At 34.9% G+C, this 18,241-nt stretch overlaps 1 protein-coding gene across 21 annotated transcripts in view; it reads right to left on the bottom strand.

The window, feature by feature from the left end:
• Positions 1 to 18,241, bottom strand: part of LOC106874470 (rho guanine nucleotide exchange factor 7) — a 206,499-nt gene that overhangs the window by 144,212 nt on the left and 44,046 nt on the right. For all 21 annotated transcript variants that reach the window (XM_052966471.1, XM_052966465.1, XM_052966469.1 and 18 more), the window contains exons 3-7: positions 13,447 to 13,538; positions 9,876 to 9,970; positions 7,715 to 7,810; positions 5,466 to 5,588; positions 4,024 to 4,162 (exon numbers count right to left, since the gene is read on the bottom strand). In XM_052966471.1, coding sequence (XP_052822431.1) covers positions 4,024 to 4,162; positions 5,466 to 5,588; positions 7,715 to 7,810; positions 9,876 to 9,970; positions 13,447 to 13,538 — 545 coding nt within the window. The remainder of the gene's footprint in view (positions 1 to 4,023; positions 4,163 to 5,465; positions 5,589 to 7,714; positions 7,811 to 9,875; positions 9,971 to 13,446; positions 13,539 to 18,241) is intronic.

Here is an 18,241-nt window from a genome sequence, read left to right as displayed (position 1 = left end):
ATACATATATATGCCTTTGAAACGCGGAGTAGATCAAACAGAGACAACTGACGAAGGAGTATACTCTTTATGTTGCATGTCTCGTATTTCTGTCTGTTTTTTTTCGTTGTTAAAAAAAAGTTTGTTTTCTATGTTTTCGTTTTTATATTTTCGTTTCTCATTGTGTTTAACGTGTTTTTCGATGTCCTGTACCCATATATGCATGTATATATACATATATATGTAGGTACGTACATATATGTATGGGTATATGCGTATATTTATATATTCTTTATATGATCGAATGCCACACAGCTACATATATGTAAATTGTCTGAAGGGGTGTACAGGTTTTATATATGAAGAAAAACAAGGTAGTCAGGATTTGGATAAAAACTATTTATACAGTGCTTCCATGCCTTTCAAGGATTCATCATGAAAGTACATATATACACGGACGCACACAAACACAGCTAACTTTAATGCATCATAGTCCGGAAATGGCTTAGCTAGCCGAAACTTCGGAGTCACTGTCAACAACGTTCTTGTTTTAGAATGATAAACTTTTACTCTCCAAAAGAATAGAGTAACCCACCAGATTAATGTAAAATTGTTTTTATTATAACTGAACAATAAAAACAAACTGTAGTATACGTGCTAAAATACACACATAAGACTGACTGCGCTTAAAAGTAAGGGGCATTACTCTTCCATACTTGAATTAATTCCCTTGACCTTTTTTCTTTTTTCACTTATGTATTTCTTCGATATTTGCTTATTATTAGTGTTTTGGCAAGTTAGCGTAAATATCAGGTGTATAAAAAATGTCAATAATTCGAATCTTATAGGTACAGACTTCATCCTCTGGACTTAACAGCTCAGCTAGTAAGTAGTAGAATCAAGAAATAGACTTAAAATTTGTGTCGATAATCTAAAATTTTTATCACCCTAAGCTATTCAATAACTGTTATGTATTTAAAGATTCGTGGATGAAGTTTGAAATTTTATGGGAGTTCTGAAGTGATAATATTCTTATCTTCTCAATCAGCATTAAATAGGTGATTCACCAAGAACTTCTTGAAGATTATCTCCTTTCCGAGAGAAAATACATCTCATACAAGTACGAAGATATGCTGGGGAACCATTTTCAAAGGTTTAATTAGATCAGATTGATTTATTTTTGTCTCGGCCTGATTTTATCAAATGATTCAATTTCGCTTTTTTTTTTTCCTTTTTCCCCCGTTAAGGGGCACAACTCAACACACTGATAAACACAAACACATACAAGCTTCCACCTAGTTTCCTTTTCGACCAAATTGCATTAATATGCTGTAATAATTAAAATCAATATTGTAAAAACATTCATTTTCAAAAATTTTATAGCGGCTCAAGTTCAGTATGTCGTGACGAGAGTCTGAATCCACAACCTAATTGTCAACTCTAATCAAGGTACATAACTCTGCTTATATTTCAAGCTGTCTCAAAAACACATTCTTTTTCTTTTTCAGAGGTAAGCAAAAAAAAAAAAAGAGTGCATTATTATAAAGAAAAGCTGAAACATTAATTTCCCAATATTCTTTGCCAAATTTCAGGAATGAGAGCGCTCGTTTATTTCCTCCGTCATTACATACTTTTTTTTTGTCTTCTTAAATATTCATCATGCTGACTACAATGGTATAGACATTCTCCACCTAAAGGAACCATTGTATTCCTAGCAATATTGCTACAATGTGGAATTCCATAACATTTAACGTCCGTCTTTCATACTAGCATGGGTTGGTCGGGTTGACAGGAGCCAGCAAGCTAGAAGACTGCATCAGGCTTCACTGTCTGTTTTGGCATGGTTTATACAGCTGGATGCCCTCCCTAACACCAACCACCCATGAAATCTATCTGCTATTGACTTCCATGTAGCATGGAAGTCAATGGTAAATAGGTTCTTGTGTTACGAATTTCCATGTTATGGTAAAATTATCAGGGACATCAATTCAGTGGGGTGGAGGGTGAGAGGAGGGGGTTATCAACAGTATTCTTTATAAATTTTATTGAAAATCTTCCTTTTTGCCAAGTTTGGTATACTGTTTTCTGTTGCCAATTGTGTATGCAAAATTTAGCCAAATTTATCATTTCAAAGAATATAATATATCAGTTTAATTTGAAAGTAGTAAAATTCCAACTGTCAAGAAACAATAGAGATTGTTTTTTTTTTAACTATAAGAACTATGCAGCCACTAGTTTATTGGATATACTTCTATGTATAATTGTATAACCAGTGGAAGAGGTAGGCCCAGGAAGACCTGGGTTGAGGTGGTGAGGCAAGACCTTCGAACATTGGGCCTCACCGAGGCGATGACTACTGACTGAGACCTTTGGAAATGTGCTGTGCGTGAAAAGACCCGGTAAGCCAAGTGAGATCGTTGCCAGTGCCCCTGGACTGGCTCTTGTGTGGGTGGCACATAAGATGTACCATCCTGAGCGTGACCGTTGCCAGTACCGCCTGACTGGCCTTGTAGGGTTTTCGAGCGAGATTGTTGCCAGCACCCCTGGACTGGCTCTTGTGCAGGTGGCACATAAAAGACACCATTTCAAGCGTGGCCGTTTTCGTGCAGGTGACACGTAAAAGCACCCACTACACTCTCTGAGTGGTTGGCGTTAGGAAGGGCATCCAGCTGTAGAAACTCTGCCAAATTAGATTGGAGCCTGGTGTAGCCATCCGGTTGCACCAGTCCTCAGTCAAATCGTCCAACCCATGCTAGCATGGAAAGCGGACGTTAAACGATGATGATGATGATGATGATGATGAAATTTTTCTCATATACAACAACCATATTATTAATCAAAAACAAAAAAGGGCTCTAACGAAGCAATATGCAATTTTTGATACCGAGATTTATAATCTCACATTTCTAAGATCAAATTCTACTCAACTAAATTTCACTTTTTTCCCCAGTAGTGTCAGTATGTATAGTAAGTATAATAATCTTCAGATTAAAATCATTGTTTGTGAAGCCATTATTTGAGAAATTTTACTCTGAAGAATATTTTATCCAGCACATAATTCATCAACCTATTGCATGGATAAAGTATTCATACACTTTTCTATATACTTCTCAAACTATAGCTACTAAAATTCTACCAGTAATAAGTTTCAACTAATCTGCTTCTCTATGTAATTGCACAACTTGTTAGAAATACAGTCAAATTTCCATCAAATCATGCCCAACTGACTTCAAAAAAGACATATTAGATAATGTAGTACTAAATACACTATATCTTGAAAAATGTGAATGGTCACACACAGCTACAATGTTTTTGTCTACTGGATAAAGGATTATGTGAAGCTAAGGAATAGCAATGAAAGAAACGATTACACATTTGATAGCAAGTAAAAATTGATAATTATGGTGATTATTCAATCTCCTTACCAACAAATGTTATGTAGCTAGCTCTCTCTTCTTCTCTCTCTCTCTCTCTCTCTCATTACTCTTATCACCCACTTACTCTCATCACCCTGGTTCTTCTCTTTTACACTTCTATCATCCTCTCACTCTCAACCCACACAGTTACATGAGAGAAAAAGGGACAAATGCATGAAGAAAATGCAGGAAAGAAGGGACTCTTTTTACTTTTTCCACAGACAAGACAACCTTCTGATGCTTGTTATCACATGGAAACAAGATAGAGAAGATTCATTAGTATTGTTGGGGACAAGACAACTTATCAAGTGATGGTGCCATGATGAAGTGTACCAGTACACTCCGTAAAGAGGTTGGTGATAAAAGTATCGAAGCATAGAAACCAAATTAAAATATGTGGAACATGCAAGTGAGATGTGATGCCTGACCCATCTAGGAGGGCAATAACTCTAACTAAAAAATGACTTGAGTTGTGACAATCCATCCAACTTTTGCCAACATGGAAAAGTGGACATAAAAGTGATAATATGTATTATCTAATAGTTAATCTAATATATATAATCTAATATTCTGTAAATCTAATGTTGACAGTTATATATGACAATAAAAGTAATAAAAAAAATGTTACCTCTATATGAGTTTCCAATTCCCTAAGCAAGCTTGGATATTTATCAAGACGTGTGAATGGTTTAGAAAGATTTGTAGTTAAGGTCATCGCACCAGGAACAGGAGCACCAAGGTATTCCATAAATTTGCTAAGTTCTTCCCTGCAGAACAGAAATAAAATGGAGTAAGGAAACCATGATGCTGAAAGAGCATTAACATTTAACTTTAAAATAAATGAAAATAAAACTTATTTTTAACTTGAAATAAATTTCTCCAGCTTCAAGCAGTCTACAAAAATAATCAGTAGAGTCTGCTCAACGAAAATATCTTTATTTGAGAATGAACATTCTGAGACAAGTTGTCTAAAAGCTACTTCACTCCAAATCAAGATAACAATTGCTTTCATCTAAAAAATGTAAATTTTATATCACATTTGATACCAAAATGTTTCTCGATTTCTAACAGTTCACTGGCTTTTTTGATGGAGAATGACAGAACAACTGAGGGAGAAAAAATACCAGTTTTGATTTTGTTGTTTTAATCATTGAAAGCACTGGTTTACCAGTTTTCTCACAAACGTTTAAATCTTTCAACAATATACTTAAATAAAAGTACACACACATACTTATGTGTGGATGGAGGTGTTAAATAGTCACTCCATTTATTTATTTTTTTCCTAAAACTGAAAATTTCTTCAGACTCCTATATTTTAATCCACAGAATTTACAACTTTACACACACTACCAAAGGGGGGAAAAAAAGAAGAAAATGAAAAAAAAAAACAGCTTTTCAAAATCTTAATTTTCTCTTCCCCCATTTTTGCTACCTTTTTAACCAAATTTTGTTTTTCTCTATTTTTAATTCAACATTTAAAATACAACAGAAATTATGTATTTTGAGATTAATATCTTTTTTCAAACTTTCAATTCTTTTAGAAATTAACCCTAATCCCTGATCCTCAGCATTTAGAAAACCTACATCTACCCAGCCTGAACCTCCCTGAAGTTTTTAAATTCATTTGCAGATACAGGGATGCTTACTGAAGCAGAAGACAACATAAAGGCAAAGACAATCTTTTACCTTTTCCATCTTCTAAGTTCAACTTGTAAGCATTGAACAGCTTAGGGCTATGACACTAGCCATTTGCCCAAAGTTTTGTGTAGTGCAGGAGTATTGAACTCAAAACCAGATGACTGCAAAGCAAACTTCTTAACAGCCATGCTTGTGGTCATGTAGATTACCATTTGCTGGATCATAATAATGTAATGCATCATGTGTTTTGTAGCAATAATAATGGGACTGTGAGTGTCATACAGTTCCTGTCAGCAATACTATATTTGAAATGTCATGTATAATTACTAACAACAAAAGATAATCATGTTGACATTCTAAAACGTAAACATGTAAATGCATATGAAGCCAAAACTAAATTAATAAGCATACAAAGTATTTCTCTCTTCTTACCATTTCGCTTGTAAAATAGCAACAGCAGACGGGTGATTAGAACAGTAAACCAAGTAAAGTTCTTTTAGAGTGGAAGCGTGTTCCATAAATACTCCGCCCATACGTCGTTGGACAGAAGGAAGCCTAAATCAGAAGATAGAAAATAGGTACATGAATCAAATGAATGATAACGACACAACAAATAATTTCCAAAATACAATTCTGGCTGATGACGAATATAAAGCGACAAGTCACAAATGCTCATTCATGCATTCAAATCATTTGCTATAATTAATTCAAAATTAAAAACAAAATGTACCTTATATACATACATACACATATATATATCATTTAATCAGGAGGGACAACAGTGCCCCTGACGCTTTACATGGTTCCCAAGACTGGTGGAAGGGAAGGAGAAAGGTAGCCTCAAACCTGAAACCTGGTATGAATGTTTACAACAAAGTGAACTCTGCTAAAGACAACTCAGGATGCTTGACAGTAGAATTAAACCAGGCAACCAATTAAATCTAGGTATATGTGATTGAAATCAAGTGTATGGGTTGGGTGCCATGATACCATTATCAGAAATACTGATTTCAAATTTTGGCATAAGGCCAGCAATTTCAGTGGAGGAGTAAGTCAATTCAATTTTAGTGACCCTGAAAGGATGAAAGGCAAAATTGACTACATAGGAATTTGAACTCAGAACATAAAGATGGGCAAAAGACTGCTAAGCATTTTGCCCAGCATGTGAACAATTCTACTGGCTCACTACCTTAATATTATCAAAAATATTAAGGCCTAAAATTTTTGGCAAAAACAAAATTTGTAGGAAATTTTAGCATTGAAAAGTTGCCTGTGGTTAATGCAAATTAACCACGCTAGAATATCAGGTAGACTTGGTTACATTCAAGAGTTAGAAGAAACTTATGATTTTTAAGTTGTAAAAACCCTGACATTGCAGTGATACTCATTAAAAATAATCATTCAAGTTAAAAGGATTAAGACCCCTTCAATCATGGACGACCATGGGATTGCACCTAGGAAGTTACCCTCTGAGGCACAAGTCTGGGCAAGATTGTTTATGGAAGACCGGCAATTGCTCATGCATACCAGCCTCCCCTCTCCATGCCATCAATATTATCCAAGGGAAAGGCAAAGGCCAATACAGCTTGGCACTAGTGACGTCGCAACTTACTTCTACAGCTGAGTGAACTGGAGCAATGCAAAATAAAGTGTCTTGCTCAAGAACACAGCACACAGTCCAGCAATCAAACTCACAAAATAATGACTGTGAGCCCAGCACTCTAACCACTGAGCCATGAGCCTTCACAAATTACACTCAAGTTACATATGATGTATATGCCTGATACAGTTAGTTATTGAAGAGAACCACAGATATGAAATGCACCAGTAATGTTCAAGAATTTAAAAATGCCAATTTTAGTTTACTAATAACTTATAGGAGCATAGCAAGGAATTTTACTGACAATTATTTCCATCCTGGATTTGCTGGTAGAATGTTAGTATGTCAGCCTATGTGCCTGTTGCAGCCCTATAAACTCTTAATTCAGGTCCCACCTTCTGTTATTGGGGGGTTAAAAAAAAAAAAAATAGTGCTAGTCTTGGGAAAGCCTTGTGCAAGCATTCAAGTATTTCAGCTGACCATTCTCAATGCCAACAAACCAGCTGGCAGGAGAGGATGCAAGGGGACATTCAAATCATTTGCACTCAATGCACAAAAGAACACCCACCCATCCACATGCTTATACATAGGCGCAGGAGTGGGTGTGTGGTAAGTAGCTTGCTCACCAACCACATGGTTCCAGGTTCATTCCCACTGCGTGACACCTTGGGCAAGTGTCCTCTACTATAGCCTCGGGCCGACCAAAGCCTTGTGAGTGGATTTGGTAGACGGAAACTGAAAAAAGCCTGTCGTATATATGTATGTATGTATATATATATATATATGTGTATATGTTTGTGTGCCTGTGTTTGTCCCCCCCCCCCACACACAACATCCCTGTAACTTAGCGGTTCGGCAAAAGAGACCGATAGAATAAGTACTAAGCTTACAAAGAATAAGTCCTGGGGGTCGATTTGCTTGACTAAAGGTGGTGCTCCAGCATGGCCGCAGTCAAATGACTGAAACAAGTAAAAGAATAAAAGAATATCCACACACACACACACACACACACACAGATGATTCCTAGTATATAACATGATCATATTAATAACAGTAAAACTGACTTAAAATTATATCTTACTTATTAACTTCTTCTAAAGAAGATAAAAATTTTTGTTGAAAAGCAAAAATCTCTTCAAGATTACCAGTGAGTTGACTAAATTCTGCCTGAGTTAATCTGAAAAGAAAAAAAAACAATTATAATAAATAAAAATAAAAAAGATAAATAAACAAACAATTAAATAATAAAAATGCTTTCCATGGCCACCATGTTTCTTGCAGCATGTTTCAAATGAAATGAGTGAATTATAAAGAACTACAAGGTTTATTAGTTTATAACCTTATAACCGGTGCTGAACATTAGAAGAAGCATCATTTGTGGTGTGCAAGAGAGACGATTGCGCTGGTATGGACATGTGGTGAGAATGGATGAGGATAGCTGTGTGAAAAAGTGCCACACCCTAACAGTTGAGGGAACCCGTGGAAGAGGTAGGCCCAGGAAGACCTGGGCTGAGGTGGTGAGGCAAGACCTTCGTACATTGGGCCTCACCAAGGCGATGACTACTGACCGAGACCTTTGGAAATGTGCTGTGTGTGAGAAGACCCGGCAAGCCAAGTAAGATCGTTGCCAGTGCCCCTGGACTGGCTTGTGCGGGTGGCACATAAAAGACACCATTTCGAGCGTGGCCGTTTTCGTGCGGGTGACACGTAAAAGCACCCACTACACTCTCTGAGTGGTTGGCGTTAGGAAGGGCATCCAGCTGTAGAAACTCTGCCAAATCAGACTGGAGCCTGGTGTTGCCATCCGGTTTCACCAGTCCTCAGTCAAATCGTCCAACCCATGCTAGCATGGAAAGCGGACGTTAAACGATGATGATGATGATGATGATGATAAGTATATATGGAGTGTCACAAGGTAAGATAATTCTAAGACTTGCCCATGTTTACTTTTTTCATGATAGTCTCATGCTGTACATGAGGAATCAATATGTAGCAACTTATTGTCACTCAAATCAAACTATCATCTTGGAAAAAAGAAAGATACATTGAGTAATGTAGTTCTAGAGATACTCATAAAATGACAGGGACAACTGTGGCTCAACCGCCTTCCGTCTGTTCAATCAGAGACGATCTGAGTCAAAAACAATAACTGCCAAGAATCAACTACTGAACGTAGAATGGTTATTCTACAATTAATTAAACAAAAGATTAGGTTTTGTTCCAAGAAAATATTACTGAAGAGTTCAGTGAAACTTAACCAGGAAAGTATACACATCAGTGTACTTATTCAGAAACATACCAATGCATATTGCATGCACATAAAATAAATTAAAACTTATAACTTTCTCAGATAGTCAAATAAGAAGAATTCTTGGAAAAATAATTTTCAAAGGTTTCTGTTCAAATTAATACATAATGTTTAGCATTTCAAGGAAATGGTTTTCATTTAAAAAGCTTTGTAAATTCAATTATTTTAAATATGCAAATAAAATATATGAATGATGTTATGAATTAAAAAGATCTCATTGCAAATGAAAATTCAAGGTAATAATTGTTTTAGTATATTAATCTTTAAGATAAAGAGAATATAGTAATGAAAAGCTAAATGATAACAGTTAAATGAATGAAACAAACAAAAGGTATAACAAACAAACCTCCATATAAACAAGGTAATTGTTTCAAACACACTAGTCATAATACTTATGGGTTTATTACTTTATTACTAAAATAAATCACAGCTAATCTTCATAATTAAAGTGAATCTTATCAACATCAAACAAAATGGACTACAATACATTTTTTACAGATTTTAAAGGAAAACTCAAATGAACAATCTCTCAAAGAAAGTGTGTGTGTGTGTGTGTGTGTGTGTGTGTGTGTGCGCGCGTGTGCGTGCGTGTGCGTGTGCGTGTGTAAGATGGCAGTGTCTTTTCGCTTAACTTTTTTGTTTCATCTTTATTGCTAAATCCATTGTTTTAAGCTAAAATATGCTCAATGCTTCTGTAAATGTGCAAATAATAGTTCCTGTGATATAGAAATCACCCCTATTTTAAAGCACCTGCTGATATGAAGAAAAGAGAATAGGCTTTAAAAAAAATGCATTCGCCACATGGAATTTTTCAGTGATACAATATGAGACTCTACTTCTGTTTTTTTTAATAGAATAAATTTAAAAAAAAAAAAAAAAAATCGAAATTCATTCCGTATGTAACACTCTTGGGAGAAATTCATCATCAACTTACACATTATTGTTTCGTAATGGTCGAATATATTTCTGAAGTAATGTTCGCATCTCCCCAACATGTTTCTCTTCTGTTTCAACTACATTTTCAAGTACCTGTAAACACAAGTAATAATCAATTTTATCTGAAATTTCAATAAAATTTTACCTGATATTTTCAATAAAAGCCATCAATTTACAATTCTGTACAAATATTTTTATTTCATATAAAAAAAAAAGGGAATGGGAATCTAAACCAATCTTGATAATTGATATTATTTTGACTATAATAAAAGAGTTTTAGAATAATGAATTAATTGTAAACTGAATTATGGATATAGCAACCATTTTCTGAATGGGTAAAATATACTCAAAAGCAATTACCGTACTTCCTATAAATTATTACTTACTCAACTGATAGAAGAATAAACCATTTAGGAAAAAAGAATAAACCACTTAAGATATACTGGTTCATAATTATGTGATTCCAGGTTCATCGCTACTGCACAGCATTACAGGCAAGAGTCTTTTATCAGAGTATTGGATTGGTCCAAGTCTCAGGAAAAAATTGATAGATAAAAACTGTGCAGAAACCTAGTGCATGTAAGTGTGCACACACGTTTGCATGTGCACATGCACATGCGTATTTATTTACTGATTTCAACCATTCAATCATGGCAATAATTGGAGCACTGTTTCTACGTATATAACCAATCATATTGACCAGTATTTAACCTAACACTTTCTTCACTAAATAACAAAATACCAAGGTTTATTATTTTGAAGAGATATAACAGTGATATACACATAGAATATGTGCACACACACACACACACACACACACACACACACAATCTTCTACCAGTTTCTGTTTACCAGATTTCCCTCAAGCTTTTATCCAACTGAGGCTTTTCAGGTACAGACCTAGGAGGGCACAAGGTCAGAAGGGAATACAATTCCAGGAGAAAAGGGTGTAGTAACATTATTTTGAAGGATACAATTTTCTTGAGGGGAGCATGTGCCCTCAAGCTCCCCCTTGGGTCCACCCTGCTACTGTAGAAAACATTGATTTAAAATACTGCACAGTGGCATCAAATTTGGAACAGAATATTTACAAAATGACTCTCTGCCACCAGTAAATATTGACTAAAAATGTACAGAACAGTGAAAAGACTGGTGAACTACGGTATTCAAGCAAGAATACCTTGTATTTACTTCACCCAACTTGTAAAAACAGTCCTTTTTGATTCCTATCATTAAAATTGTAATAAACCAGTGACTACCTCACTGGAAGCCTATAACCAATGATACTTTTATTCACAAAATGTACGATATAAAATAAACAAACAAATACATTAGTTAATGGAAGCATTTGTATGCATTTTGTTATTATTATTTAATACCATAATTCTTGAAAAGAAGCACTGGTCATCGGTTTCCAACTGATTAATCAGATTCAGCATTTTTGATGGCAAAAGAGATAACTGTCTAACTTGATGCAGGGGACAGCATTTATAAATTTTTTTTTTTTGTGTGTGTGTTTTGTTTTTTTAATATCTTTTTCAGTTTTCTTGCCAATGTTTATATTGTACATTGAGGCATAAGTGAAAGATATACATGTATGCAGGCCCACACACACACTTTCCATCTACCAATTTCCACTCACATGATATTGGCCAAACTGAGGCTATAGCAGAAGACATTTACGCAAAGTGCCATACAGTAGAATCAAATCTGAAGCTAAGCAGTTACGAAGAAACTCCTTTATCACACTGTAATACCTATATTTCATACATGACGTACAAGTAAGTTGATTAGCAACATGCTATAAATGTAAGAGATCAGGAATACAAGTTTATGAATTTACATCAGAAGTTTATGCAGAGCGAACTTTTTAAATCTAATCACTATCTATAGTTAAGGGAGTCCTTCAAATTCAATGCATAGAAAACCTTTTTATTATTATTATTATTATTATTATTATTATTACTATTATGCTATTAATTTATTCATCATCATCATCATCGTCGTTTAACGTCCACTTTCCATGCTGGCATGGGTTGGACGATTTGACTGAGGACTGGTGAAGCCAGATGGCTACACCAGGCTCCAATCTGATTTGGCAGAGTTTCTACAGCTGGATGCCCTTCCTAACGCCAACCACTCAGAGAGTGTAGTGGGTGCTTTTACGTACCACTGGCACGAAGGCCAGTCAGGCGGTAATAGGAAAACAAAAACTATTTCTGAAACAACCATGGATTACACCACTGCACACATTGTTTCTCTTCATCACTTCAGTGATGAGGAAGAAGAACAGGAACATAGAAAGAACTTGTAGTTACATAGCACTAAACACTATCAAGTGTAACCTGGTAAAATACAGTTACATAGATCAGAGGACAAAAGACATGCCTTCAAGAGGTATAATTATAATAACCTTAGAAAATGACCAAAGTAATCTGAAAGTAAAAAGTAGCTGATATCACTCTTCATTAACCTAATTGAAGAATATCATTAAATGTGTAACTGTTATTAAAAGCAAGGACAGAAAAATCCTTTCGGATCATTTCAGCCAAATGAGCTACATATGACCAGTCATCAACATTAACATGTTATTGTAGTTCAATAGTCTATTTACAGTGGAGGTAAACTTTCAGCAAGCTAGACCATTGGCTCTGTCCCACCTTCCAGATGGACTCATTTGGGTTTACTTATATCCTTGGAAAAGACATATGTCAAAACTTTCCATATCCTTAATACTAGAATTATAGGTATCAGAGAAACCTACTTCATAAGGCCAACTTGCACTTATTACACTAGATGAAGATATCACTATCATCATCATTTAACGTCCGTTTTCCAAGCTGGCATGGGTTGGATGTTTTGACTGGGGACTGGCAAGCAAGGAGGCCACACCAAGCTCCAACCTGATCGGGCAGTGTTTCTACAGCTAGATGTCCTTCCTAACGCCAACCACTCCGAGAGTGTAAGTGGGTGCTTTTTATGTACCACCGGCATGGGGGCCAGTCAGGTGGCACTGGTATCGGCCACGTTCAGATGGTGCTTTTTACATGCTACCGGCACAGGAGCCAGTCAGGGCAGGGAGGCTGGCATCGGCCACATTCAGATGACGCGTTTTTATGTGCCTCCGGCATGGGGAGCCAGACAGGCATCACTGGCAATGACCCATGCATGCATGGTGCTTATTGCATGCCACCAGCATGGGAGCCAGTCAGGTGGCACTGGCATCAGCCACAACTACATATACATATTGAGAGAGAGAGAGAGAGAGAGAGAGAGAGAGAGAGAGAGAGAGAGAGAGAGAGAGAGAGAGAGAGTACAAAATGAAATACTATCGGCTTATCAGAAATGACATAACATAAAACAGAAAAACAACATTTTGAGTAGTTGATACTTGTGATATTCTCTGGGGAAAGTTCTTCCAGCTTCAACAAAAGTAGGATGAGATCGATATAAAAAAAAAAGAGATAAATCAAATAAGATCAATAAAAATTATGATTCTGGAATTCAATATTTGATTGTACAAGTGATAGCCCACGATGTTTAGGAATAAGCCAGAAGGAACTACTTACAACATTATGATAAAAATTTGTATTTTCTCGGTTGTTTTCTAATGTACTTTTGACATCAGGTGGAGTAAGTTTTGGTGGACTAGACACGGGATCTGAAACAGAAAAAATTGTAGCTTGAATATTTTTCATCTAATGTGTGTGTGTGTGTATATATATAGATATAAACTTTATTTCTAGAAATTGTTATAAGGAATAATGTTTACAAAATTAAAGCCTAATTGCACAAATAAATAAAATCAATTTATTTCTACATCAAGAGTAAATTTAAAATTTTTAACTAGGAGCAAGGTCAATTTCTTTAAGGTAGAAGAATAGTAAATTGAGTTAATTCAATAAAATATATTTGTCTCAACCATGAAAGGCTGGACATCATGTCAAGCCTTGTAGCTTGCCCTTTTTAAACAGATTCAACAACTGAAATACTAAAATGAATGTAGAGTAATTTACTCTGCAATTTTCAAGAACTCCAGTGCTTTATGGCTTTGTAATGAAATAATTTATTTCCAATTAATTATGTTAGTTAAATGAACATTAGATAAACTATAAAAGAGGAAAATTCTCTTACGGCTTCTTCCCATGGTGGATCTTTTTAATACCAAGGCAATAATACATGTATGGATAAAGCTTCTTAATAAACTAAAGAGTTGACTATTTCATCAGAATTTGACATAATTCTACATTTTAGTAGTTAAAATTAGCTCGTTCTTATAATAAAAGATCAGAAAATGAACATCTCATTTTCAATATCACTAAAATATAAACGATTGATCTGAGTGAACTTTTGTTAAATACTTAGAAATCAATCTAGCAAAAAATAATAATGCATTTAAAAACACAATACTGTGAGTTGATATATTGCCATGAAATTAACTTAAAATAAATAAATTAAAGAAAAATTATAAAATCAAAAAGAGAAGAAGAAAGTAACTAATGTATAGGTATGATTATACTTTCTTTCAGAATTCAATAAATTATCTATAGATAATTAAAGTAATTAATAATGCAGAAATGATTCAGAAAATATTACAAATCCATCATCTTCAAGAAGGATATTAAATTTCAAAGCTATACATGTGATGAGTAAAAGAAAATAAACATTAGCTGAACAGTGAAGACATAAAAATAAATTACTTCTGTGGAAACGTAAACCAAAGGTAAGCAATATTTAATGAACATTTATGATTTTAAAACTTTCCTATATAGAAAATAAAAATCGATCCAATTGATAAATATTATCTGAACATTTAAAAAGATTATCATTAAACCAATAAGATATACACTGATTAATAGCAGGAGGGATAATACAACAAATTTATATCTAGGCAAATTGGAAAACCAATTTCAAATCCACAAATTTCACCTATGAGAACCATTCACATATATTTACATCAGTACAAAACTGTAAAAGGAACAAATTAACAATAATTATAAGCTATGAAATAAGTGAGAAAGTATGTTCATCAATACCAAATCAGAGATTAAAAATTTTTTCAGAATTACCTATACCACAACAAAAATAATACATACAGTACGAAACATTTGTAAATAACAAAAATTAAATCCAGCAGAATGTTATCATCAGTGCAACAAAATGACTACTATGCCCATTCTTTTACCCTTGAGAAACAGAGAATCATATGAACTAAAGTGGTAATAGAGAAAACAATGAATAGAATTAAAAAATGTTACATAGTTGAAACACAATTGAAATCATGTGCTCTAACTTACAGCTTTCTATTAGCTATAAACAATGTAGCATTGGTGACTGGGTAATGGCTATACAATAGTAAAAACACTGCTCAGAGAGAATAATGACTGTCACAAACCACTACACAGGAGAATATGTGAGATGTAAATATAATCACAGAAAAGCAAATAAATACCTAAATCACATTATTTCAAAAATATTTCTCAAACAATTTGGACAGACATCAATCTCTGGAACATTTAGTAACATTAGAACTCTCCTATTTGCAAATGCTTTAAATATTTTTTCCCTATAAACCTTTATATATATATATATATATATATACACATAGGCACAGACATGGCCGTGTGGTAAGAAGCTTGCTTCCCAACCACATGGTTCCGGGTTCAGTCCCATTGCACAGCACCTCATTGACATATGGTGGAGGTGTCTTGAGGAGGAAAGTGGGCAAGGGCTCCAGATATGCATATATATATATAAACACAGTGCTTTTAGACTTTTGTTTTACTAATTGGGACAGAACTTATTTTATCTGTATATTTATGTGTGTATGTGCATATGTGTGTGTGTGTGTGTGTGTGTGTGTGTGTGTGTGTGTGCATATGCATGTGTGTATATTTACATACATGTATGTTTATATATGTGCATGTATGTATATATAATGTGTATGTGTACATGTACATGTCAGTATGTGTGCATATATGCTTATGTATACATATGTATATATTACATACATATATATGTGTGTGTGTGTATAATATATATATATATACATACATGCACATATATAAACATACATGTATGTAAATATACACACACATGTATATGCACACACACACACGTGCACACACATATGCGCACACATAAATATACAGATAAAATAAGTTCTGTCCCAATCAGTAAAACAAAAGTCTAAAAGCACTGTGCCCATATATATGCATATCTGGAGCCCTTGCCCACTTTCTTCCTCAACACACCTCCACCATATGTCAACTTTCAAAAAGCTTTTCCTTGATATCACTAATCTTTCTCACTGGCCAGAACCATGACACTTGATATCCACCTTTCAGCCTTTTTATTTTGATCTCATCCTGAGACACTAAATTATATCTCCGTCTCCACCACCACACATCTCTCACTCTCCCCCATGCTCTATGCCTTCACATGGACTGCAACCTATGCAATCACACAGCATTCCTTTCTCACATTTTGATCATTCCTTTGCCTTCTGCATCAATATTACTCTAGTACAGTTCTTCACCCAACATGCATAATTGGACACCCTCCTCCCTATCCCTTTATCCACCAGCCACTACATCCATCCCCTCAACACCTGTTCTTCATTCATTATATTCACACCAACAGCACTCATCCCCCCCTCTCTCACTCTCCCATACACTAACATCTATCCACCCACATTCCTGGTTCCTCTGACCCCATTCATCTAATACCTTGAGGATCCACCCACACACTTCATCACCACTATCTTTATCGCTTCCCAGCTCCATGTGATAACATAGCCAATATTCTAAAATGAGTAATCATGCAGCTTCTCTAAAGCAAAAAGCTGTTCAACTCAAGCCCCTACCCCCATACGTTAACCCCTTCATCTCTGAGCACAGAGCTACTTCACTCGAGGATCCTAGTTTTGTAAGCTGCAGCGTGACCTCACTAGTGATGACAGCAAAGGAAAGAGCACCCACTACACACTGGGAAGGGGTTCAGGTTAGGAAGGACATCCAGCCAAAAGAAAGAAACCATGGTGATACTTGAACAAGATGCAGTCCAGCTGCTCATTAGATCCTATGAAACATATATGCACATATATATATATATATATATATATATATATATATATATATACTCGGAAATGGATGTGTCGCGTTCAATTAAATAATAAATAATATATATATATACATGCATATATGGGTACAGGACATCACCAACAGTGCAAATAACACATAATACATAAAACAAACGAGTTAAATATGTAAACAACAAGAAATAAATGGAAAACAGGACAAGTAAACGCAGAGAAAGGACCCTTTATCAGTTGTCGGCTGTCTATAATGCTCAAAATGAAGAGTAGATAGACAGCCAACAACTAATGAAGGGTCCCTTCTTTGTGTTTACTTGTCCTATTTTAAATTTTTCTCGCTTACGTATTTCATGTTATCTGCACCGTTGGTGATGTCCTGTACCCATATATGCATGTATGTGTGTGTGTTTATATATATACATATAATGTGGTAATGCTTCAACAAGTACTAGAAAAGCACTTGATAAGCTAAAAGAATGAAGATACTCTTATAATGAAAAACCACAAATCTTGTAAAGACAGCTACCTAGGGTTTCCTAGTCAAAATAACTTATTCAACCATCCTTTATTTCCTTGTGTTCCTATATTAATAGGTCCAAAAAATGTTAAGGGTGTTCTCTTAGAAAACTGTATCTCTTAAAAAAAAAACTTGAGAACCTTCAATGAATACATAAATTTGGGGAACATTTTTCTTGTTAGTTCGCATTTCAAGAAATACATCTTGTCAGTATTTAAAAGTAGGGCACCAGACACTTATCAAACCATTAACAACTTGTTTATGTTTGCTTGACATTGAATTATTGTAACATTAGTTATCTCCTTTGTGTTTTTCTTCTTGTCTTCTTCTTTACAAGCGTCTCTTGTTTAAAAGTTATCTGCTCAAAAGACAACATACAGTCTTGTTTTCAAGCTTGATAAAGGGCAGAATAAATTATTTTGACCAGGAAACTATGAGTAGCTGTATTAACACTGATAAATTTGAAAGTGTCTCTAAAAAAATTCACGGTAATTTTTGGCCATGCGACACCAAAAACCAACATGGGGAAAAGCACTTACTAATTTATCGGCTTGTGAGTTCAAACACTTCACTCTAAAGAAATCTATTCTATGTGCGTCACAAATAGTCCCGTATGAAGGGATTACGGTTTAACCATCCAACTTAGAGGCATCAAATATAAAATATACAGAAATAAGGGCAGGGAATCGTCAATTAGTAATAGAATTAATAATTAACAATTTTGGAGTGAAGTGTTTGAACTCACTAGCCG

This window comes from Octopus bimaculoides, chromosome 3 (assembly GCF_001194135.2).
Source record: "Octopus bimaculoides isolate UCB-OBI-ISO-001 chromosome 3, ASM119413v2, whole genome shotgun sequence".
Classification (NCBI taxonomy): domain Eukaryota; kingdom Metazoa; phylum Mollusca; class Cephalopoda; order Octopoda; family Octopodidae; genus Octopus; species Octopus bimaculoides.
This window is presented reverse-complemented; position numbering and strand designations above follow the sequence as displayed.